The following is a 27,283-nucleotide window of genomic DNA, read 5'->3' on the forward strand; positions in this document are numbered from 1 at the left end:
GTCCAACAACAAGCAATGAGTGCACAATCGTGCTCTAATGACATTGTTCCCCATTTTTAACACAGACTACGCTTTACAATTTTGATGTAAATACATTACAAACAATATGTACTAAACCACATACGTATAAAATATTGTACAAATTGAATAACTTTGTAATACCAGCGTCCAACAACAAGCAATGAGTGCACAATCGTGCTCTAATGACATTGTTCCCCATTTTTAACACAGACTACGCTTTACAATTTTGATGTAAATACATTACAAACAATATGTACTAAACCACGTACGTATAAAATATTGTACAAATTGAATAGCTTTGTGGTACCAGCGTCCAACAACAAGCAATGAGTGCACAATGGCGCTCCAATTACATTTTCCCCATTTTTTACCCAGACTACGCTTTACAATTTTGATGTAAATACATTACAAACAATATGTACTAAACCACATGGTATAAAATATTGTACAAATTGAATAGCTTTGTGGTACCAGCGTCCAACAACAAGCAATGAGTGCACAATGGCGCTCCAATTACATTTTCCCCATTTTTTACCCAGACTACGCTTTACAATTTTGATGTAAATACATTACAAACAATATGTACTAAACCACATGGTATAAAATATTGTACAAATTGAATAACTTTGTAATACCAGCGTCTAACAACAAGCAATCAGTGCACAATAGCGCTCTAATTACATTGTTCCCATTCACAATATCAGACGTCGCTTTACAATGTCAGCATTGCCAAGGATTTCATTGTGATAAACATTTCGAATATTGTAATGGTACTGCATGTTAAGTTATTTAATGTTCCTAATACAATAATAATTATTTTATCATACGGCTCGTAAATGGAAAATGTTTCTTAGCTTTCGAAATTTTGAAAACTAGTATTATTGTTATATTAAAATGTGTATAATGTTAGTCTAAAAAACAAATCTAACGAAGTGAACTAATATTGTTTTCAGATAGTTAAAAAAATTACAATTTAGGAAATTTTAGGTTATGTTAAATGTCTGTAGAACTGATTAAAATTGTTGTTAACCCTTCAACGCGTTATTTTTTTTTCATGGTCATACCCCCTCCTGCGTTGATTTTTCTGGCGGTTTTTTAGAGATTTTGTGTTTTATAAATAATATAAGCAAATTACCCAAGTTTATAATTATTTTGTTGTTATTATGTTGTTAGTGTTTAGAATTAGCCAAATTAAAACAAAATTAACCTACTTTAGGTTAGTTTATTAACTTTACAATGATTCAAAAACCAGGTAAGCCTAGGCCTACATTTAGGTATGCATCACCTCCTCCTCTTTCAACAACATTGAACTCATTTTGTACTACAATGTTTTCACCTAGCCTATTTTCAATATCATCATCACTATTTTGTCCTAAGTCTAATACTTCAAACTCAGCTTGAGCAAAGTCATTGTCATATCCATCGTCGAAATCTTCATCTGATTCAAGGTTCAAAAGTCTGTCAATTTTACTGTCTCTTTCCACTAGGTGTCCTTCAAGATTACTCATTTTCGATTGATTTTAAATATTTTACAAAACCGATAACAGTTTTTAAAATAAATTCCCTAAAATATGCAAAAATATTTCCCTAAAAGCTAGCTAACCTACAAAACATTCCCGACTCATGTTTGTAAAACACAACAAATTGTTCCTGTCAAAACGGGATTTCCTTCTTCAAAACCATATAGTTAGCTTGTAAAACTAATACTAAGCATAACTAATAATAATAATAACTAAACAAAGGAACATAAAACACACAAAAATATGTCAGTAGAACATAACCATCACACTAACAATGACTGTAAACAACAACAAACGTAAGCCGACAAACGATCGGGTGCACGGCAATGACGTCGTCTTGAATGCAGCTGATTTCTCAGATATTTTTTTCTAAAGATCGATTTTTCGAGATATCGACTCAATTAATCGAAAGTTTGAATCTTCTACTTTCGATTGGTATACATTTTTCATTGAAAACATTCGATAGTTGTCTGTTACAGCTACAAAAATAACCGACTACTCCATGACGTACTCAGTACGGCAAAACGCGATCTCAAGTGAAAGTGTCATGACGTACCTAGTACGGCAAAACGCGTTGAAGGGTTAAATAAAACAATGTGTTGACATGTTCTTGCAACTTAATGAAAATTAAGGTTTTAGTATAAATAAAACTGTGTAAAATCTAAAAATTTAAAACGAAATAGATTTTACTCGTATGTCAATTAACAATAGGTCGGAAGTTTTTATATACACCATTGAAAAATAAACACGAACTTGAATTTTTGTTTTGCAATCGGGAAAATGTGATATGAAACTTCGTGCCTTTAGTAAACACTTTGGCTCTGACAAGCGTGGATTACGAGAAGCATATAAACAATAATATCCTGCCGATACAGTCTTGTATAAAAACTATGGACAGAGTTACAGCGGTATCTGCTAGCAACTCAAAATGACGTACAGAGACAGAATTGAACCGCATATCTGAAATATTCAGTCCAATAGTTGCCGATACAGTCTTGTATAAAACTATGGACAGAGTTACAGCGGTATCTGCTAGCAACTCAAAATGACGTACAGAGACAGAATTGAACCGCATATCTGAAATATTCAGTCCAATAGTTGCCGATACAGTCTTGTGGACAGAGTTACAGCGGTATCTGCTAGCAACTCAAAATGACGTACAGAGACAGAATTGAACCGTATATCTGAAATATTCAGTCCAATAGTTGCCGATACAGTCTTGTGGACAGAGTTACAGCGGTATCTGCTAGCAACTCAAAATGACGTACAGAGACAGAATTGAACCGCATATCTGAAATATTCAGTCCAATAGTTGCCGATACAGTCTTGTGGACAGAGTTACAGCGGTATCTGCTAGCAACTCAAAATGACGTACAGAGACAGAATTGAACCGCATATCTGAAATATTCAGTCCAATAGTTGCCGATACAGTCTTGTGGACAGAGTTACAGCGGTATCTGCTAACAACTCAAAATGACGTACAGAGACAGAATTGAACCGCATATCTGAAATATTCAGTCCAATAGTTGCCGATACAGTCTTGTGGACAGAGTTACAGCGGTATCTGCTAGCAACTCAAAATGACGTACAGAGACAGAATTGAACCGTATATCTGAAATATTCAGTCCAATAGTTGCCGATACAGTCTTGTGGACAGAGTTACAGCGGTATCTGCTAGCAACTCAAAATGACGTACAGAGACAGAATTGAACCGCATATCTGAAATATTCAGTCCAATAGTTGCCGATACAGTCTTGTGGACAGAGTTACAGCGGTATCTGCTAACAACTCAAAATGACGTACAGAGACAGAATTGAACCGCATATCTGAAATATTCAGTCCAATAGTTGCCGATACAGTCTTGTGGACAGAGTTACAGCGGTATCTGCTAGCAACTCAAAATGACGTACAGAGACAGAATTGAACCGCATATCTGAAATATTCAGTCCAATAGTTGCCGATACAGTCTTGTGGACAGAGTTACAGCGGTATCTGCTAGCAACTCAAAATGACGTACAGAGACAGAATTGAACCGCATATCTGAAATATTCAGTCCAATAGTTGCCGATACAGTCTTGTGGACAGAGTTACAGCGGTATCTGCTAGCAACTCAAAATGACGTACAGAGACAGAATTGAACCGTATATCTGAAATATTCAGTCCAATAGTTGCCGATACAGTCTTGTGGACAGAGTTACAGCGGTATCTGCTAGCAACTCAAAATGACGTACAGAGACAGAATTGAACCGCATATCTGAAATATTCAGTCCAATAGTTGCCGATACAGTCTTGTGGACAGAGTTACAGCGGTATCTGCTAGCAACTCAAAATGACGTACAGAGACAGAATTGAACCGCATATCTGAAATATTCAGTCCAATAGTTGCCGATACAGTCTTGTGGACAGAGTTACAGCGGTATCTGCTAGCAACTCAAAATAACGTACAGAGACAGAATTGAACCGCATATCTGAAGTATTCAGTCCAATAGTGAGAGTTGAGTAGAGTGGCACGGAGTACAATTCTCAGGGACTTGTCCTTAAAACATCATGAACACATTTATACATATGAATTTTTTAAGTTGTACTTAGAAAAAAGTAAGTATTATATGGGCGTTTCTGGAAATATATTTATACTAATTGGGGGGGGGGAATTATACTAAACCTAGTTCTAGTTATAAAATTACTTTTCTTACAGCGTGGTGTACTTTTACAGTACTCGAAGATTGCATTCGTGTATATTTCTATAATTATATTATACCTCCATAACCATTCACATACTGAGTGTCATAGCTATCTTCTTATCGCTAAGTAACTAAACAATTTTTACCGTAGTGTCAATGAAGATTGGAATAGCTTTAGGAGCAACGACCGTCATTAATCTGACAATAAAGTTGTAAATACGTACATTTAAAGATTATACATCATATTACTTGCATAATATAATACTTATATAACTTTTATATTAATACAAAACAAATAAATTATATGAAGCGTTTATCGAACCGCTTTTGTGTTAGATGGTAACTTTACATCAAATTGTGAGATGATTAGTAATATACGAGTTTCATACATTAATTTCCGGGTTACGCCACTGCAACCATCTCATTATCTCGTGAAATAGTGGCTGTCACTGCAAACATCTCATTATCTCGTGATATAGTGGCTGTCACTGCAAACATCTCATTATCTCGTGATATAGTGGCTGTCACTGCAACCATCTCATGATCTCGTGATATGGTGGCTGTCACTGCAACCATCTCATTATCCCGTGAAATAGTGGCTGTCACTGCAAACTTCTCATTATCTCGTGATATAGTGGCTATCACTGCAACCATCTCATTATCTCGTGAAATAGTGGCTGTCACTGCAACCATCTCATTAGCTCGTGAAATAGTGGCTGTCACTACAAACATCTCATCATCTCGTGATATAGTGGCTGTCACTGCAACCATCTCATTATCTCGTGAAATAGTGGCTGTCACTGCAAACATCTCATCATCTCGTGATATAGTGGCTGTCACTGCAACCATCTCATTATCTCGTGAAATAGTGGCTGTCACTGCAAACATCTCATCATCTCGTAAAATAGAGGCAAATTAAAAAAATACTACACCATATTAGAAGAGATACAAATGCTAATCTTTTAGAATAGTTTTGACGTAGTAAATTATAATTTATTTTATTTACTATACATTTCCGAGGTAACAAACCATGAATTTCGAATAGTGGCACCTTGTGTTTTACGTAGAATTCCAGCTTTCGATACTTAAAGTTTGTAGTACTTTAATACGTTTATTGTAGATATAAAGTACTGCATTAACAAACTTTTTATTGTATTTGACAAGGTAAAATATTATGCAGGAGTTTTATATTCTTATATAGTTTACATTTAAAGAGTATGAGGCTATTAATTATTTTGAATTTACATTATAATTTAGCGAATAGTTTTTTAGCGTGTACCCATTTAGATAGTTCATACTGACTGTGGCTACTCTAAGTGGGGTAATACACGCATTGTACTCAGCCACGTAAAGAGTGAACTAACAGTATCTTCTCAAAATGGATGGGAGACGGGCGAACGATGAAACAAAGGGAAGCAAAGATTTCAAGTAAAGTGATTTAATATTTTATTCAGGGAAACAATTTACCCAACTGCTTTATGTTCTGAATATATTCATTTATGAATAAGTTTCATACTGAAACCTGTCTCATTTGTAGACGTACTCGTTGTGTAATAAAATAGTAGCGTTGCGATTTACAGATACTGGATATTAGTCTGAAAGGAAAGGTAAGATAGCATACAAGGTATATTGTTTTTAATTATTAATTTGTAAAGGTAAATAAATAGTAAGTGTTAATTGACCGATTTATCGGTCAGGCAAAATTCAACCACTGGTTGATGCAATCAGTTAATTGCATCTCTACAGAGTAAACTTAAGTAATCGGATCTTTCCGTTAACTCACAACCAACTTATTTTCAGAGATTCAGAAACAAAACCACTTGAAGTGACTGATATGTAGTGTACTTTTGCAATGTAATTTTGCTTTTTAATCTATTCGGTAATTGATAATCTGTGGTCACCTCCCTTCCTATCTTCTCTGCGGTCAACTGTGCGGCGGTCTGTCTGAAGACACACGGGAGGTTCTTATCTCCACGTACTATTGTTATTGCAATATAACATAAACAATTTATACCACAGGGAGAAACATTTTATTTATTTACGATCATTGTTTTGTCACAGGCACTGAACCGCGGATTAATATTTCGTTTGTTATCCTCACAGTATATACTAGTATATACAGAAATATACTTATTTTATTGTGTCTTCTTAAATCACAGTGTATAACAATGTAAGTGAAGAAACGTTTGTAATGCATAATTGAATTTGGGTATAACATGCGGTGTTGATGATTAACGGAACAGGTCCATATTATCTCATTAACCAAGAGAACAACATTTAAGGAGTCACGTTATCAAAAAAATTTCATGATTGTTTAAAACAGTGAAGGTTGTTAATGCCATCGTCTTCATCCAGCGTTTCCTGACAAATCATACACAACTTAAATAGCCAATAATATATTTAAACATACCTTCTATTACGCAGACATTGTGCAATATTGTTGTGGCAGCACAAGTACTGTCTAGTCCACTTAGGACTTATCAGTTAGAACTGAGCATTGCTACTCGTACTCCAAAACTGTCCACAATTGGTATGTGATATTCTTCACAAAGTTACTGCCATCGAGGCATACAACAGAATTTTTAATTCTACTCAATCATATTTTGATAAGAATAATTCTTTAGATGTTCAAACTCCACTCATGCCTTTTCCGAAATTAGGGACGATTTTAATAATTATTACCATACCCAAATTAGTGGTAAGCACTTCCATCGGAGTCTAAACTGGTTTTTTTTATTTCTAAACCATATTTAATACAACAATTTCTTTAAAAATTTATTTGTATATCATATTTCTAAAAAGTAATTAAAGAGTAAAACTATGTTGTTACCTATAAATAGCTTAGTGTACACTGTACAAATATTCACATTTTTATCGTACAGTTTCATTTGATCTTGTTAAAGAATTACATTAATTTTCTATTTTTCTGCTGCAAGGAAAATTAAAATTAAAAAATTCCATCACCTTACATAATTAGAACGTATATAAACCATCTTCCACAATCATTCCATTCAGTGAAATTTGTTTCAAACGAGATCAATTGAAAAAGTACCTTCTATTCGTGGGTAGCTATTACACTGTCACATCCATCTTGATCGTGTGAAAAACTATATTACAAACAATGACTTTATTTTTAACCCATTAGTGCCCAGTGCCCACTTTTGTGGGCGCTGCATTTTAAAATACGTCACAATACACTAAAAATTTATCGAGGGAAATTTGGTGCTGGAATATGTCTGGTTGGCCACTCTGCACTCACTAAAGCACCTGGTGTACTGTAGTTGGCAGTTGTTTACAAATGACAGCTCTGTTTTGTTGTGTATTCTAACCTCAATGGATCAAAACAACTGGTAAGTAATACTATAATATTTCAAATACAATCTTATAAAATCATAATGTTATGTTTGCTTTTACATAGACTTAAACTAATATGTTTTTATAGTTTAGCCCTTAAATTCAAATAATTGTAAGAATAATTTGTAGTTAAAGTGAACTGCCCACTTTTGTTGGCAGTGGGCACAAGAGAGTAGGGGTATTTTTTCATCAATCTGCCAACATATGTTGGCACTGGGCATATATGCTGGTGGTGTTATATTATTATTTAATGGTATATAACATGAATCAAACTGGTAAAATTATGATTCACTGGGTAGTAAAAATAGAGGCCTATGTAACTGTAAAAATGTGATTCATTTATTTTTTTTAATACGTAAAACTAAGATTGATCAGTGGGTTTTGAGTTCTTTGAATTCAAGACTATTGTTTTGCATGATATAAATTTATGGTTGATATGTAATATTTTTGCTCCTTTACAGGTTAAACGTTGAAGAAGTCACTGCCTTATTCGATGAAGTCGACTTTCTGGAGGCTGATGTTTTTATTCAACCGCCTGAAAACCCTCTATTGAGTGATGAGGATAGCGGTGACGATGGCGACACCGACTTCACTCACTTCACAGGAAATCAACTGCGTGGAGCCGCAGAGTTAAAGGCAAAACAGTTCACAAATGATGGTATTGTACAAGTAGATGTATGTACAGAACAAGACATAGTTGATAACAATCTAAGCGGCGAGTCTTCATTACCTATAACTGTAATTCCGAAAGCAACTGTGTCTACATTTAAATCGGTACAATCAGACTCTTTACAAAGACAATACATACCTACAGAACCAAGCACTTCTCAATCTTTACAAGTGAACAATATAAATCAATCACAATACCTTCCATCTTAGTCGCTCCCAAGTTTGAAAAGAAAAATTAAAACAAAACCGAGTTCCCACAAGTCAAATGCAAGAAAAAAGACAAAAACAGATAAACAAAGAACATGGAATAATGTTGACATTCCTAATAAGCCTGAGAGGGAATTTGAAAGGCCTTCGTGGCTCGAAAAAGATTTCACTCCAACAGAAATGTTTGAAAAACTTTTAACTAATGAGATTATCGAACATGTTGTTGAGAGTACTAATATTTATGCCTTGCAAAGTGGTAATGAATCTTTTAATGTTTCAATAGAAGAAATGCGCATATTCATGGCAATATTGTTTCTGAGTGGATATTGTATTGTACCACGGAAGAGGATGTACTGGGAATTATCTCCGGACACTCATCATGACACTGTGTCAAAAGTTATGAGCAGAAACAAGTTTGAAGAGATTCTTCGATATTTTCATGTCTGTGATAATGCAAATTTAGATGTCTGTGATAATGCAAATTTAGATGTCTCAGATAAATTTGCCAAAATACGTCCTTTGTGGAATATGTTGAATGAACGATGGCTTCAAGCTTACCCTGGCGATGCAAATATAAGCATCGACGAATCAATGGTTCCATACTTTGGACGACATGGTGCTAAACAGCATATACACGGGAAACCTATACGGTTTGGGTACAAAGTTTGGTGTGTATGTACCCGCCTGGGGTATTTGATTCAGGCTGAACCATACCAAGGTAAGAAAACAGGTAACACCATCCCTGAAATTGGAGTGGGTGGTTCAGTTGTAATAGATATCCTTAGTGAGCTGCCTCAAAACAAGACATACAGTATTTATATGGATAACTTTTTTACCTCTTTAAAACTACTAGATTATTTGTCAGAAAAGGGGCACGATGCTACAGGCACAATAAAGGCTAACCGAGTTGAAAATGCCCCACTCAAGGAAGCAACTGTTTTGAAAAAGGAATCACGAGGTTCATACGATCAACTTACTGAACAAAAAACAGGTATCACCTTGGTAAGGTATAATGACAACAATGTTGAACTGTTGCTTCAACAAGATGTGGCGTACAGCCCATGGGTAAGGCCAAGAGATGGTGTCGTGTGGCAAAGCGTCAAGTTGATGTTCAACAGCCTGCCTGTATCATAAATTACAACACTTACATGGGTGGGGTTGATCAACTTGACCAGAATATATCAACCTATAGAATTGGCATTAGAAATCGGAAATGGTATTGGGCACTTCTAGCGTACCTTTTAAATGCTACAATGAATAATGCTTGGCAATTATACAGGCTCACCCCAAAAGGAAGAGAAGATCCCAAAGACCTACTGTCCTTTATAAGACATATTGTGCAGACATACTTCCAGAAATATACCCCACAACGTCAGAGAGCTTCCCGTGTGTCTGTCACTGGAAAAGAACGGGTTGAAGAAAGTGTGCGGCTTTCCAACAGTCTTCATGTCCTGGAAACTAACCCGACACAAATACGATGTGGCCTCTGTAGAAAGAACACATGGAAAAAGTGTAAACAGTGTCTTGTTGGATGTCATATAAAATGCTTTGAAAACTTTCACTCCTGAACTTGACAACATGTATGTAAATAGTCCTGCCATTTGTAACATTTTTTAATTTTTCTTAATCCTTAATGGTTTTTATATATTTTGTAATAAAATAAACAGAATATATGATACAATTGTAGTGGTTATTTACCTAACCTAAACCACTAACTCTGTATTTTTTAACAATTGCTTAATAACTTTGACCCTACCCATGTATGCCCAGTGCCCACATTTGTTGGCACCTCATAATATAGCATTTAAGTATATACTGAGCCTAATACACATATATTTGGTGTTTATAGGACTAATTTGTTACAATATTAAAGAAAAATCTAAATCTGAGAAAAAAAAGTTCCTGGGCACTAATGGGTTAAATTTGTGCATTATATTAACACATTAGGGAAAAGGTCTTAACCATATAAGTTTAAATTGTATTGTTCTTCGTGCAAAAATTGCGCAGAAATAAACTATGGACAAAAATAGTAAAGTAAAGTAGTATTAAATCACCAGGCGAAGTTAGAGCTAAGAAGCTCTCTCTAAAGCACGGCGCCCACTGCGACCGGCCCGGCCCAGCCCGGCTTTTCCGGTTTGCCTCCATGCATTGCCAGATGTACCCGCCCATCACGACCGGCCCGGTCAGCCCTTGTTATATGATATACTCGTATACCGTGACATAAACTCCAACTGCACCAGCGCAGTCAGTAGTCTCCCTCCAACTTCACACTATGTTGATTTACAGTTGTGAAATCACTGTTACTACTTCTACTCGTGGATTACTAAACATGTTAAGTTGTTAAGATACAAATTCTGACGAAGAAGACATTATAATAGCTGTAACTTGCTAAGAGAACTAAGGTACTGGATTGACGATATCAATCTAAAAAGAGAAGAATGTAGTGAATCTGCTCATCTCTTCCCTGACCTCTTACAAGATTTCGTCTGAATAGAAGCAACTAGCCATTTTTCCCAAAAGGACCAATACAACTACCTGCACTGCTGAGGGTACGTTCGGAGAATGGAAAAACTATAGACAGATAAAGGAGTCCATGTAGAAGGGGTATCCCCAACCCACCACATCATCAACTCCCAGGCTTCTCGAAATGCATGAAACAAATTGACACCCGTGTTTTACAACTTTACTAGTAGATTAGGTAATGCATCCTTCGTAGAAAAGCGTCAAAGAATCATAAAATTCCGCAGTAATTATACATTTGTCTCCACTCTTTGTTTTAGATTTCATTTCCACTTTATCGTGTCCAACTCTACATTATCAGTCCAATACTGTTGAGAAACACAAAGACATCGCGCGCCTGAAATATTCAATCCAAGCTGAGTGGAGTGGCTCCGTATGAAACTTGCAAACCGACTCCTGTAATAGCTCTGTACATCTTGTGTGTTGTATGTCCAACTCTACATTATCAGTCCAATACTGTTGAGAAACACAAAGACATCGCGCGCCTGAAATATTCAGTCCAAGCTGAGTGGAGTGGCTCCGTATGAAACTTGCAAACCGACTCCTGTAATAGCTCTGTACATCTTGTGTGTTGTATGTCCAACTCTACATTATCAGTCCAATACTGTTGAGAAACACAAAGACATCGCGCGCCTGAAATATTCAGTCCAAGCTGAGTGGAGTGGCTCCGTATGAAACTTGCAAACCGACTCCTGTAATAGCTCTGTACATCTTGTGTGTTGTATGGCACACCTAGACAATAATCTTTATTAAAAAATAAAAAAATAAAAAATAAAAAAAAATAAAAAAATACTCTGAACGAATTTACAAGTCATACGAAATAAATCAAATACTGTATTAAACGATACTAAAATTTGAAAGTGTAATTCGTATCCCTAATTCTTTACGTATTATACAGTATATTTACATTTCAAAGAGTAAATAATGGGACACGGCGACGACAAACATGTTGAATATGTATAATGTCTCGTAAACCTACATGAAGAGACATTAGCAGACTGCCACCAGCACTTGTTCGCCACACCACAGCCAAGTTATGTGGGCAGTAATTGCTGCTGGATTATTGTGTCAAGCCATAAACTTGACGGAGTGCCTCACATCTTTTATTTTATACGAGACAACTAATCCACTTGGTAGCTCCCAAATAAAAAGCATTTCTGGTGACAATACAGATTTTACAAGTATTAATCCACAGACATTGAAGGTGAACGTTTAAATAATGCGTGTGCATAACGTTCACTTACTTCTTTCTATGATTTATATTACATTTTAAAACACTTTCATGTACATAAATTACAGAATATAATGAAAATCAAGAAAACATACACTTCGCTAACAAATCTCCGGAACGTTTTGAGAAAATTAATTTTTCTTCCGTTAGTCAATATTTTATTTAAGTTTTGATTTTTTCTGCAGTTCTCTAGGCATTCTCCATGGGAGATATGTTATGTGGTGCAGAAATTAAACAACTTTATTCTGCAGTCATGGACAAAGATTTAGACTATAGGTTAACCGGTTTGAAATGTTTAAGAATAGAAGAAACCTAAAACTAATTTGAACATTCTAAGTTGAAGCAAATTTACTAAGCTTTATCCACAACACAACTTAGAGTAGAGCCTGATCGCTTTACCCATAATCCACCATCAATGGCAAATGCAGACTTATTCGAATTCAGATTGGAGGAACATTCCCACTTAGTCCATTGGTTTTCAATAAGACAACCTAGTTCAATGATATGGTTTGTCAAATTGCTCTCCGCTACAAGTCGAGAGTAAGCTTCACTACGTGCATACATATATACAGCCAATGCACATTTTCAGAGACAAAATTGTCCTCCGCTACACGTCGAGAGTAAGCTTCACTACGTGCATACATATATACAGACAATGCACATTTTCAGAGAGAAAATTGTTCTCCGCTACAAGTCGAGAGTAAGCTTCACTACGTGCATACATATATACAGACAATGCACATTTTCAGAGAGAAAATTGTTCTCCGCTACACGTCGAGAGTAAGCTTCACTACGTGCATACATATATACAGACAATGCACATTTTCAGAGAGAAAATTGTTCTCCGCTACAAGTCGAGAGTAAGCTTCACTACGTGCATACATATATACAGACAATGCACATTTTCAGAGAGAAAATTGTTCTCCGCTACAAGTCGAGAGTAAGCTTCACTACGTGCATACATATATACAGACAATGCACATTTTCAGAGACAAAATTGTCCTCCGCTACAAGTCGAGAGTAAGCTTCACTACGTGCATACATATTACAGACAATGCACATTTTCAGAGACAAAATTGTCCTCCGCTACAAGTCGAGAGTAAGCTTCACTACGTGCATACATATATACAGACAATGCACATTTTCAGAGACAAAATTGTCCTCCGCTACACGTCGAGAGTAAGCTTCACTACGTGCATACATATATACAGACAATGCACATTTTCAGAGACAAAATTGTCCTCCGCTACAAATCGAGAGTAAGCTTCACTACGTACATACATATATACAGACAATGCACATTTTCAGAGACAAAATTGTCCTCCGCTACACGTCGAGAGTAAGCTTCACTACGTGCATACATATATACAGACAATGCACATTTTCAGAGAGAAAATTGTTCTCCGCTACAAGTCGAGAGTAAGCTTCACTACGTGCATACATATATACAGACAATGCACATGTTCAGAGACAAAATTGTCCTCCGCTACAAGTCGAGAGTAAGCTTCACTACGTGCATACATATTACAGACAATGCACATTTTCAGAGACAAAATTGTCCTCCGCTACAAGTCGAGAGTAAGCTTCACTACGTGCATACATATATACAGACAATGCACATTTTCAGAGACAAAATTGTCCTCCGCTACAAGTCGAGAGTAAGATTCACTACGTGCATACATATATACAGCCAATGCACATTTTCAAAGACAAAATTGTCCTCCGCTACACGTCGAGAGTAAGCTTCACTACGTGCATACATATATACAGACAATGCACATTTTCAGAGAGAAAATTGTTCTCCGCTACAAGTCGAGAGTAAGCTTCACTACGTGCATACATATATACAGACAATGCACATGTTCAGAGACAAAATTGTCCTCCGCTACAAGTCGAGAGTAAGCTTCACTACGTGCATACATATATACAGACAATGCACATTTTCAGAGACAAAATTGTCCTCCGCTACAAGTCGAGAGTAAGCTTCACTACGTGCATACATATATACAGACAATGCACATTTTCAGAGACAAAATTGTCCTCCGCTACAAGTCGAGAGTAAGCTTCACTACGTGCATACATATATACAGCCAATGCACATTTTCAGAGACAAAATTGTCCTCCGCTACAAGTCGAGAGTAAGCTTCACTACGTGCATACATATATACAGACAATGCACATTTTCAGAGACAAAATTGTCCTCCGCTACAAGTCGAGAGTAAGCTTCACTACGTGCATACATATATACAGCCAATGCACATTTTCAAAGACAAAATTGTCCTCCGCTACAAGTCGAGAGTAAGCTTCACTACGTGCATACATATATACAGACAATGCACATTTTCAGAGACAAAATTGTCCTCCGCTACAAGTCGAGAGTAAGCTTCACTACGTGCATACATATATACAGACAATGCACATTTTCAGAGACAAAACTGAGTTACGTATTTCCCGTGAAGAATTCTTATTGATATTCGATAAATCCTATCACAGCCGTATTGAACACAAAAACCATCTGTTATTCTTCTTAATGAAAAAATGGAAGTAAATTAATCCGAGGAGTCAAAATACTACAACACGATGTTTCTGGATTCCGTAGTGATGTTTTTACATTAATCTAATAGAGTAACTGACAGATTTTTATTGAGTGATTCCAAGTAGCTTTCCAAGAACTTTGTAGCAAATGCTGCTGAAGATACCAAATCTTAGTTATCTTTTATCTGTTGGAAAGCCAGAAGTCAGCTTTAATAGTAGCAGCAAAACACGAAAGAGAATAAAAACAGAAAACATGCCTTAAGCATCAGAAAACCCATCCTGAAATATTACTATATATAGCTTAATTTAATAAAGAGAGACGGGAAATTCTGATACAGTTAAACTTGTATTTGTACAAAACACTGCAAAATCTGCAAGCTTGGTTTTTTGCTTCAAACAACCGTTCAGCTCCATATTCTCTTATTCTTATTCTCGTGACGTATGTGCTATGTCTGGCGACTATACTGTACACAGGCGTCCTATGAATGACAAAGTGATGGGTGTGAGCAGAACACAGTTGTACATCAGCGCCAACACACAGACCCAACCCCTTCATGTTCCGCGTGACGTATGTGCTATATACTCGTATATTGTACACAGACGTCCTATGAATGACAAAGCGATGGGTGTGAGCCAGGCAGAGTTGTACGTCAGTGCCAACACACAGACCCACCCCCTTCATGTTCCGCGTGACGTATGTGCTATATCTGGCGACTATACTCGTATATTGTACACAGACGTCCTATGAATGACAAAGCGATGGGTGTGAGCAGAACACAGTTGTACATCAGCGCCAACACACAGACCCACCCCCTTCATGTTCCGCGTGACGTATGTGCTATGTCTGGCGACTATAATCGTATATTGTACACAAAACGCCTATGAATGACAAAGTGATGGGTGTGAGCAGAACACAGTTGTACATCAACGCCAACACACAGACCCACCCCCTTCATGTACCGCGTGACGTATGTGCTATGCCTGGCGACTATACTCGTATATTGTACACAGACGTCCTATGAATGACAAAGCGATGGGTGTGAGCAGAACACAGTTGTACATCAGCGCCAACACACAGACCCACCCCCTTCATGTTCCGCGTGACGTATGTGCTATATCTGGCGACTATACTCGTATATTGTACACAGACGTCCTATGAATGACAAAGCGATGGTTACACACAGACCCACCCCCTTCATGTACCGCGTGACGTATATGCTATGCCTGGCGACTATAATCGTATATTGTACACAGGCGTCCTATGAATGACAAAGTGATGGGTGTGAGCAGAACACAGTTGTACATCAGCGCCAACACACAGACCCACTCCCTTCATGTACCGCGTGACGTATGTGCTATGCCTGGCGACTATACTCGTATATTGTACACAGGCGTCCTATGAATGACAAAGCGATGGGAGTGAGCAGGACCCAGTTGTACATCAGCGCCAACACACAGACCCACTCCCTTCATGTTCCGCGTGACGTATGTGCTATGTCTGGCGACTATAATCGTATATTGTACACAGACGTCCTATGAATGACAAAGTGATGGGTGTGAGCAGAACACAGTTGTACATCAGCGCCAACACACAGACCCACCCCCTTCATGTTCCGCGTGACGTATGTGCTATATCTGGCGACTATACTCGTATATTGTACACAGACGTCCTATGAATGACAAAGCGATGGGTGTGAGCAGAACACAGTTGTACATCAGCGCCAACACACAGACCCACCCCCTTCATGTTCCGCGTGACGTATGTGCTATATCTGGCGACTATACTCGTATATTGTACACAGACGTCCTATGAATGACAAAGCGATGGGTGTGAGCAGAACACAGTTGTACATCAGCGCCAACACACAGACCCACCCCCTTCATGTTCCGCGTGACGTATGTGCTATGTCTGGCGACTATACTCGTATATTGTACACAGACGTCCTATGAATGACAAAGCGGTGGGTGTGAGCCAGGCAGAGTTGTACGTCAGTGCCAACACACAGACCCACCCCCTTCATGTCCCACGTGACGTATGTGCTATGTCTGGCGTTTATTGCTTGTTCCCCCTTTTTTATGTTCTTACCGTAGTTTTTAAAATTTTCTGGCTTTACACCACCGATGAATGCTATTATTTAAGTAACATGTTTGTAACAAGATATTATTTCCAATTTTACAAAAGAAGACTAAAATTAATACAATTGATGTACCTTTCTAGTGCGATGGAAAGAAAGTACAGATTTGCGCTTAACTATTAATTATGGTTAAACTACTTAACAAACTACTTAGCCGGTAAACTTTGCGCTACACAGGTTCTACGTCAACACTGTACTACAGGCAACAGATAGCGAGAGTACAGAGTCAAGGGGCACTCCGGATTGCGAGTGCTTACCAAACTGTCTCCCTACCGGCCGATCTAGCGATGGGGGCTATTCATTCAATCTGCTCGCTTTCGGAAGGAAGCAGGTATACGAAGGGAAGGGACAGCCAATCTTAGAATAGTGTCTCAGTTTATTTAGAAGTGGTGCTCGGTGTTGCACCACCGATGGCCTAGTACTGTAGGAGCCCAATGTTGGGTTAAGCAGCAGCCTCTTGAGGTAGTGCGGCAAGCAGTGCTGAGAGAGAGTGATGCCTGGGTCAGTTGGGTAATATTTTGATTCTTTATATCCAAATAATCTTTATATCGAGACTTATCTACATAAAGGAAGTGTCCTGAATTGATTATAAACTGTTAGCAAAAGCCATGAACGATAGATGCTTGAAATTTAGACGTATCTTCATATTGCTCCCTAGAGGCTCATGAAGGAAACACTTTTCTCTACGAGATCAGGCCTGGTATTAAAGTTGTGAACTTTCCATAATAAATGCATTGCAGCAAATACATTTTATTTATTAACAGAAGCTGTCAAAAAATAATCAATTATTCTATATAACGCTTATTATATTTCAACAAAATCATATGTTGTTATAAATATACAAGAATAATAACAATAACAGTACTAACTAGGTAATAACAACGAGAATTGCAATAACAGTAAAAATAACAATAGCAACAACAAGCGAGGTAATAAAATAAGAATTTCGTAACAATAAAAATAACCAAGATATAGAACTAACAATAGTAGTAACGATAATATATTTTTACAATAAATAAAAGATAACAACAATGATAACAATGGATTTGTAACAAGAATAAATTAATTACGAGAAAAGAAGACAATGACAGTGTGGGTCTCCCGGGATCCCAACAAGCACATGGTATCACTGAAACTAATGTGGCCTTCTAAAGGCACCACCTAACTCCGTCGATCACACAGCACTACAAATTCGGGTGTTCATCTTCTCAAGACAGCTGCATGGAGATACCTCCTGAAGGTGTGGAGGCGATGGATCGAAGAAGTCCACATCAGAACATACTCCGTTGCGAGTTCTCAAAATCCTCGGTATCGCGCTGTGGTATGAGTAGTTGGTGTGGTGGTGACGTTTAGCAAACAGCTGAATACTGAGACAATTGCGACGAGGTACATGTAGATATATAATTTGAAGAATTGCTGGACATTTGATAATTATTCCGTTCAGGATCTTATACAGGAAAACCGAATCAATGATGGTTCTTCGAGCTGGGAGATGGAACAAGATAGATATGACCCCCAGGTCAACCTCTAAGTACTGGTACCCGATCTTCACACAAATTGTTCTAAGGACTCGCCTTTGCACCGATTCAAGTGACGATATGTGACCGACCTGGTAGGGAGACCAAACCACACTATAGTACTCAATGACTGGTCTAACAAGAGCAATATATAGGACTCTGACTGTGGGTGCAGAAAATCCCTGACGGCAAGTTCGGTTGATGAAGCCGAGAAGGGAGGTTGCCTTATTGACAATGCCCTGGATGTGCTCGCTAAAGTCCAATGCAGAGGTGAGGAGGACTCCAATGTCACGAATGGTCGAGACTCTCTGAGGCGTGATACCGTGGAGGACATAGTTGAATTGCGGCACCGGACGAGCTCTAGTGTAAGATATGATGGCACATTTAGCTGGGTTTAAGTCAATCCCGTTTGCTTGACACCAGTCCTGAATACGTTGCCCGTCTTCTAACAGTTACAATTGTTGAAGAATACAAGAGATCTCAGCAAAAATCTTAACATCATCAGCAAATATAACATACAGGCTTGACAAGGTGGAACCGATGTAATTAATGAACAGGCTAAACAGAAAGGGTCCCAGATGAGATCCCTGGGGCACACCTGATGATACATTTATTTGCCTTATAGTTTTTGCCACGAATTTAACTTGTAGAGTGCGACCCTTAAGGTAGCTGCGAAACAACTCATGCAAGAGTCCAGTTACCCCAAGAGCTTCAAGCTTTCTCAGCAAGTGACAATCACCAACTCTGTCGAATGCCTTGCTATGGTCTAAGTACACATAATCTAACTGATTACCCATCGATAATGAAGAAAGAACTTGACTGATGAACTCCACTAAGTTGGTTGAAGTAGACCTTCCACGCTGGAATCCATGTTGTTCGGAAATAATTAGATTCTTTAGTGAAAAGGTCATTCTATCCAACACAACTTTCTCGAATATCTTAGCCAAAGAAGATTGAATGACGATAGGTCTGTATTTTTTCACATCAGAACGAGAACCTGATTTATGTAGAGGCACAAGGAATCCAGACTTTTAATTTGTGAGGGAACAGCAAGTTGTTGAAATGTATTGGAAGGTGGGGAGTCAGCACCTCTGCACACAACTTGAGAACACGTGAAGGAATCATATCTAGGCCTGGGCCTTTGGAACCGTCGAGACTTTTCAGATTCTTCTCTACTTCGGTAGCTGTGACATGTACAGTTGCAAGTTTGGCGCTTTTCACAATAGAGTAAGTAGGTACTTCAGCACTAGGAATTTTGTAGATAGTAGAAAAGAAATCAGCAAACAGGTCGCACATCCTCTGAGGCTCTTTCGCCACTTGATTATAAAAAATTGAAAGAGTCCACAGTCGAAGAATTTCTTTTAAGATTTCGTATATGGCTCTAGAAGGTCTTCAGATTAGTTGCTAGGCTCTCCTCAACCATGGTGATATAAGAGGAATGGCATTCTCTTGATAAGCGCTTACTCTGATTACGGGCTTCTCTAAACGCTAGGTAATCTTCCTGCCTTGGGGTTGCTTTGAACCGAGGATGGAGTATTCTCTTCTTAGTTTCATATTCACGAAGTTGTCCTGAGAACCAGCCAGGAAAGGGACTACGTCCAATCATTTTGCAGGGACAGTGGAATAAAACGACGTCCCTCAGATCACTGCAGAATTTGATATCAGCTTATCATCAATAAGGGGATTTTCAGTAGGAAATAGTTGACGCTGAATCCACTCATACACTTCAGTGACATTCCACCTATTAAGATTAGGTACAAGAATAATGTGATAGCTTTGAAGTATACTGAATGTTAACAAATACACATTCTAGAGCAGGATGCGCACTCTCCTTAAGAAAAGAGGGTCAACGGTTTGATTAACTTGAAGACCAGGGGAGGGATAAAATATCAGGTCCAAGAATACCCCTCTACTATTTGGCACACAATTGACTTGAGTAAGTTTTAAATTTCGCCATATCTATTAAAAGATAGGCACCAGTTGTTAGTTCTGATTTTGAGGCATCTACCCAGTTGAAAGAAGGTTGATTGAAGTCACCATCTATCAAGATCGAAGTGTCTGGATCTATCGATGAGCAAACCTCTTCAACTGCGACACAAAAACTGGAATAAGCACCCAGTGGAGACTGGGAGGTAAGTATGCAGCTCCAATTAACATTTCCCTATTAAACATTCTGGTTGATACAAAAATGTGCTCTATACCAATTACTGAAGAACACATTTCAGATGAAGTGATGTCAGAATGTACAGCTATCATAACTCCTCCTCCCGACTTTTTCACACTGGTGAGAGATGATCTGTCTTTCCTAATTGCAGATATACGGATACAGAAGGCTGTGGAGCTGTCGACAGGGAATGTGGCGACGAGCTAGTTTTATCAGCAGACGATACTGTAAACGTCACTTAGGATAAGTGACGTAGAGCAACGTGTTGGAGTAAGGATGTTAGTTCTCTTTATATTTTTAAGTGCCGTTGAAAGTTATGGCTCAAAAGTTCCGTATATACTGCAAGAAGTATTCTGTTAACACACCTAAGCAGTAATCCTGAGGTAACGTTCAAATATAATCACTATAGAAACTGTGCACTACTGACAGTTAGCACTTCTTCAGAACAGAATACTTCTTCTCTATTGTAAAAGTAAACAGGAACATTAGAAAAAGTATTGTTTCCAAACGAAGAATTTTCAAGATTATAAAACTTCTACGCGGATAGGAAATAAAGAAGACCGTTAACTTAGCACAACACGAGAGGCGTTAAACAGTGTACCTTGGAAATTAATAATTATGCCGGGGGGGGCGACTCACCGACCGATCAGACACATATTCAAGAGGGAAAGCGCTTACAAACCATGTTAGTGCATGCACAGTGCGAGTACCTCAACTATTCATTTCTTCCCGTTTTCCATTCCTTGCAAGTCATCCTTCCTTTTCTTTTATTTTTAATTCTAGTCTAAGATCTTTTCCTTACACTACACGAGAGATATGATGGATAGGACAGTTAACTTCCAAGCCATCATCGCTGTGAGTTAAGCGTTTGACTGGTTAGAGAGAAGTGAACTCAACTTGCCAAAATACTGTAATATAGTTTTAAGATAGTGAAGAAAATATACAATTTAAGAATTGTTTGGTTTATAGTCATATTTTTACATAGAATATACATGCCAATTGTGTGTTGATTCGAATAAAGTCGTTGATAAAGAAAATAACGTGATGAACCATAATGCAAATTTTAATTTTAGAGCGTAAAAAGAGAAATTTCTAAAAGAATTGAAATAATATCGATTCTACTCGTATGTCAATTAATGTGTGGTCAAGCAGTTGATATACTCGTATACCACCGAGAAATACGACCGATCTCCACTCGACAAAAGGTGATATGAAACATTGTGTAGCAAGTACAAAATCTCGCTCTGAGATGCTCAGATTACGAGACAGATATAAAACAAAACTATACTAGTGACAAAGTAGTGTAAAACGATGTTTCTAGTTACAGAGGTTCCAAACAACTCACAATGACGTAGACAGAAAGAATGGAACCGCACACCTGAAATATTCAGTCCAATAGCGAGCGAGAGCTGAGTAGAGTGGCACGGGGCGGCATCCTCACAGTCTTCTCTTTACAACTTGTATACACATGCATTTTGTAAGGTGTACTTAAAAATGAGTATGGATCTTATCTCTGTTAACTACAGATGGACTTAAGACTATCTGACAACTGACTGACGGGTTTGTCCCCTCTCCTCTCCTCTCCAAACTAAAGATAGAAAAATCCGTCTACCTAAGTAATTATCCTATTTTATTAATTTTCGTTCACTCAATATTTTTATTTGTTTTTGTCTACTTTCTCTAAAATATTGTACAAACTCTGTTTTTCATGACAACTCCTGTCAAAGTATAAAAAATGCATACTATACCTAATGGTATAGGTTTAATAGACTATTCTGTCGAGTACAGCGCTGACTCACCTCGTGCTTAAAAACCAGCTTTCTCCTAAGATATTCTAGCCTTCTCGTCTGAAGAACCTTATGAATCAGCTTAACGGTTTGAAGATGGGAGTAATCCTCTACTGACGTCACCCCAGCATTTAATCGGTACTCGCTTATGTGATTAAATTTGCTCAAACCGTAAACAAATGTCAATGCCCTATTCTGTAAGCGGGTGAGAACCATCACGTTTTCCCGTGTTAAACAAAAATCGAAGGAAACGCATATGTTATTAATGGGAAAATTATAATTGTTGATCTTATAATTTCTAATTTAGAAGAGACTGGGAGAATTGTGCTTAGCTTAGACATAAATTTCATCTTGGTTGTAACATTTTCTCAGCTGACAACTGAAGACTTGGGCACAAATCATTCTGTTAAACAGGCAATTGCAGACTGGGACATATATTCGATACAGCAGCCAAGGCTTCTTGAATCACTCTTACTGAAAGAAAAATGAGGTTTTCAAAATACTCATTACCCCTTTTATCATATCCGTGAACAAGGTGATAAGTGCCAATTAAAATGAATATGGTTTCAGGTTGTGCTAATTTATAGTTACTGCTTTTATCTCTAATGTGAGATATTCTAGCCCCTAGATTTATATCACGATAGCTCCACTCTTCACTTTTTCCCAGAAAAACGCAAAAAAGAGTCTCCGATCAACAAAACATTGGATATTGGCTTTTCCTTAGATTTTAAATTAAACTCCCCTCGAGACTCAACATTGACTTTTCCACTAGAAACCTTTTCTCTTACATAAGGCAAAGAAACATTTTCACGAGTAAAGATTTCTTTACTTGCTTTTAAGTTACTACTCTTTATAAATTCTACTGACAATTTAAGTTTACTTATTTGAAATGAATTCTGGTACCATTTCCCTGATGCATTGCATATTGTTGTATCGTATACACTATTATCCACCTCAGCAAGGGACTCAACATTATTTACACATTTCAGAATGGTGCCATCTGTCAAAGAATTTACGGTCTTTTTAAACTTGTATCTTAGATTTTTTATTGAATTTTAAAGTTTTTCATTTTTCAGAAAAATCCCTCAGGCTAATTATATCAACACTATAATGAAAACTTGAGGTCATCTCAGTAGCATCAGTTGCAACAGCTGCCAAATCAAGCGGATGTCCTATGGTTAGCTCTGCCAACGTTAAGGCATACTTGACTGCAGACAACGTGCTTAGAGGCCCCTTCCTAAACAATGAATACCATTCACAGTAGGGCCATTCTTAGGAGTATTGCAAAACCCCTCTTTTATAAATTTAGCATTAATGAGTACACTTAGAGCACATTCATAGCTGTTATTTTGTTGAGCACAACTCAACTCATGGAGATTGTCTCCACGCAGTGGTGCAGTTCAAAGTGGCATTGTGAACTATGGACGTGTAACCGCGGTGTTACTCAGACAAGTAACAGGGATACCATGAGATGAAGTCCCAACAATTCATCCTTCAGTCTTGTACGTGTATGGACGTGTAACCGCGGTGTTACTCAGACAAGTAACAGGGATACCATGAGATGAAGTCCCAACAATTCATCCTTCAGTCTTGTACGTGTATGGACGTGTAACCGCGGTGTTACTCAGACAAGTAACAGGGATACCATGAGATGAAGTCCCAACAATTCATCCTTCAGTCTTGTACGTGTATGGACGTGTAACCGCGGTGTTACTCAGACAAGTAACAGGGATACCATGAGATGAAGTCACAACAATTCATCCTTCAGTCTTGTACGTGAATACAATTCAGCCCTTGGACTCTCCATGACCTGGATCGGCTCATAATCGAAAAAATGATTTTTCTTTATGAGCATTTGTTGCTGTCGCTGACCGAACTCCCGTCTCATCCTGCACTAGGACGAACGGTTTCTACCGCATCGCTACACACACATCCTGCATGACTCTACGGCCGGTCAATCAGTGACTTAACTAGGACTTGGCTTTGGGGAGGATAAGTCAGATGGAAGAGTAAACCTCGTCGAACAGTGGTCAGATCTGACGAGGACGTGGTCAAAAATCTGCCTCTTCTTTATAGACAATATCTGATGGAGCTAAATAATGATTCTTACAATGTACTTTTTAGTCTTAAATCGATTAAGATTAGAATAAGTGGGATACTGTGTATCGTAATTATATACGTAATATACCACTAATCCCTGGAGCATTAACAATACGTTTTACTTATTTGTTAACACTTTTTAAGACATTGAATATTAATTGCCTTATAAAAAGAAATTTAAATAAATTTGTATGTTATTGGGCAACACTTGATACGTATAACAGTACGTCTTGAGGTGTCTCTCAGCGTTGTCTGAACATGTTATAAACGGGTCCGGTCTGTTGTACGATATCATAAACAATATGCCGTTTGAACTGCACGCCCCCGGTTATAATTTCCGGGGCCCTGGAACTCGACTCCAAGAACGCATGAAACGTAACGACCACGGTGTTAACCCGCTTGACGAGGCCACCCGCTAACACGATAACCTGGTACAGCAAACTCAAGAACACCGAGAACCGATGGGAAGCGGAAATTGCTGTCATTGCTACGGACACTGATCTATCCGAGTGACTGTGGAGTCTAGGCACGGGCTCTGCAATGTGGGAAAAGCGTAAAATGGTGCTTGGTATGGGCCTTAAAAATACATCGGGTTGTGTGTGGATCCCGGGGAAAAACACATTACTTATATTGTAGGAGATGCCACATTTGTGATTAAAATTAATTAAGGTTTTATGATGTAGATATTTATAATATGACTAAATTCTTATAAGTGAATATGTTTACAAACATACTTTGAACTTATTGTAACTTAACCAAGTATACATTTTACAAATTCATTTATACGCTTATAAAGGTATTTTCATGTAGGGTTTCAAAATATTTAAAAGTGATACCAGTATATTAACACGCCAAACTACCAGAGTTGTTATAATTATATGTGGAACCAAATAATATATCTTCAAATCCATTTGAGCATGATATCCACACATGAATTTTACAATTCTTCCGACTAAACTGTAATATTTTCTTTTTAAATTTTTCGAACAAACAATATGCCCTACGAAAAGTAAATACGGTGGTACAAGATAGATTAAGCATCATCTTTAACTACTTTTAAGATTACTTAGACAAATATTTTGGGTACTCTCACTTGGCGTTACGAACCTCAAATGATATATTGGATTGAGAAGAAACCTCTAATGTTTAGTAAGAAAGAGGAAAGGTCACAATTAGTCACAATGTAAATACATTAGCTTTGTGGTATCGGCGTCCAACAACAAGCAATCAGTGCTAAATGGTGCTCTAATTACATTGCTCCCATTCACAACATCAGACGTCGCTTTACAATGTCGATGTAAATACATAGCAACAATATGTACTAAATAAAATACACATAAGAAAACGTACATATTGGATAGCTTTGTGGTATCGGCGTCAAACAACAAGCAATCAGTGCTAAATGGTGCTCTAATTACATTGTTCCCATTCACAACATCAGACGTCGCTTTACAATGTCGATGTAAATACATAGCAACAATATGTATTAAATCAAATTCATATTAATTAACGCACAGATTGGAAAGCTTTGTAGTATCAGTGTCTAACAACAAGCAATCAGTGCTGAATGGTGCTCTAATTACATTGTTCCCATTCACAACATCAGACGTCGCTTTACAATGTCGATGTAAATACATAGCAACAATATGTATTAAATCAAATTCATATTAATTAACGCACAGATTGGAAAGCTTTGTAGTATCAGTGTCTAACAACAAGCAATCAGTGCTGAATGGTGCTCTAATTACATTGTTCCCATTCACAACATCAGACGTCGCTTTACAATGTCGATGTAAATACATAGCAACAATATGTATTAAATCAAATTCATATTAATTAACGCACAGATTGGAAAGCTTTGTAGTATCAGTGTCTAACAACAAGCAATCAGTGCTGAATGGTGCTCTAATTACATTGTTCCCATTCACAACATCAGACGTCGCTTTACAATGTCGATGTAAATACATAGCAACAATATGTATTAAATCAAATTCATATTAATTAACGCACAGATTGGAAAGCTTTGTAGTATCAGTGTCTAAAAACAAGCAATCAGTGCTGAATAGTGCTCTAATTACATTGTTCCCATTCACAACATCAGACGTCGCTTTACAATGTCGATGTAAATACATAGCAACAATATGTATTAAATCAAATTCATATTAAATTAACGCACAGATTGGAAAGCTGTTTGTAGTTTCAGTGTCTAACAACAAGCAATCAGTGCTGAATGGTGCTCTAATTACATTGTTCCCATATTCACAACATCAGACGTCTACTTTACAAGGTCGATGTAAATACATAGCAACAATATGTATTAAATACAAATTCATATTAAATTAACGCACAGATTGGAAAGCTTTGTAGTATCAGTGGTCTAACAACTAAGCAATCAGTGCTGAATGGTGCTCTAATTACATTGTTCCCATTCACAAATCAGACGTCCGCTTTACAATGTCGATGTAAATACATAAGCAACAATATGTATTAAATCAATCAAATTCTATATTAATTAACGCACAGATTGGAAAGCTTTTGTAACATCAGTGTCTAACAACAAGCAATCAGTGCTGAATGGTGCTCTAATTACATTGTTCCCATTCACAACATCAGACGTCGCTTTACAATGTCGATGTAAATACATGAGCAACAATATTGTATTAAATCTAATTCATATTAAATTAATAACGACAGATTGGAAGAGCTTTGTAGTATCAGTGTCTAACAACAAGCAATCAGTGCTGAATGGTGCTCTATATTACATTGTTCCCATTCACAACATCAGACGTCGCTTTACCAATGTCGATGTAAATACTTAGCAAACAATATGTATTAAATCAAA

The 27,283-nt window shown here is 37.5% G+C and overlaps 1 protein-coding gene across 1 annotated transcript; it reads left to right on the forward strand.

Annotated features, from left to right (window-relative positions):
• The first annotated feature begins 8,459 nt into the window (after nucleotides 1–8,459).
• LOC124358568 (piggyBac transposable element-derived protein 3-like) lies at nucleotides 8,460–9,586 on the forward strand. The gene has a single exon (XM_046810871.1). It carries the CDS (start codon nucleotides 8,633–8,635, stop codon nucleotides 9,584–9,586), a length of 954 nt encoding a protein of 317 aa, XP_046666827.1. The 5' UTR covers nucleotides 8,460–8,632.
• Nucleotides 9,587–27,283: the final 17,697 nt, after the last annotated feature.

This window comes from Homalodisca vitripennis, chromosome 3, assembly GCF_021130785.1.
Source record: "Homalodisca vitripennis isolate AUS2020 chromosome 3, UT_GWSS_2.1, whole genome shotgun sequence".
In the NCBI taxonomy this organism is placed as follows: Eukaryota; Metazoa; Arthropoda; class Insecta; order Hemiptera; family Cicadellidae; genus Homalodisca; species Homalodisca vitripennis.

What these genes read in the sequence shown, in the direction of transcription:
- LOC124358568 (XM_046810871.1), top strand. Translation starts at nt 8,633, where the DNA reads ATGTTTGAAAAACTTTTAACTAATGAGATTATCGAACATGTTGTTGAG.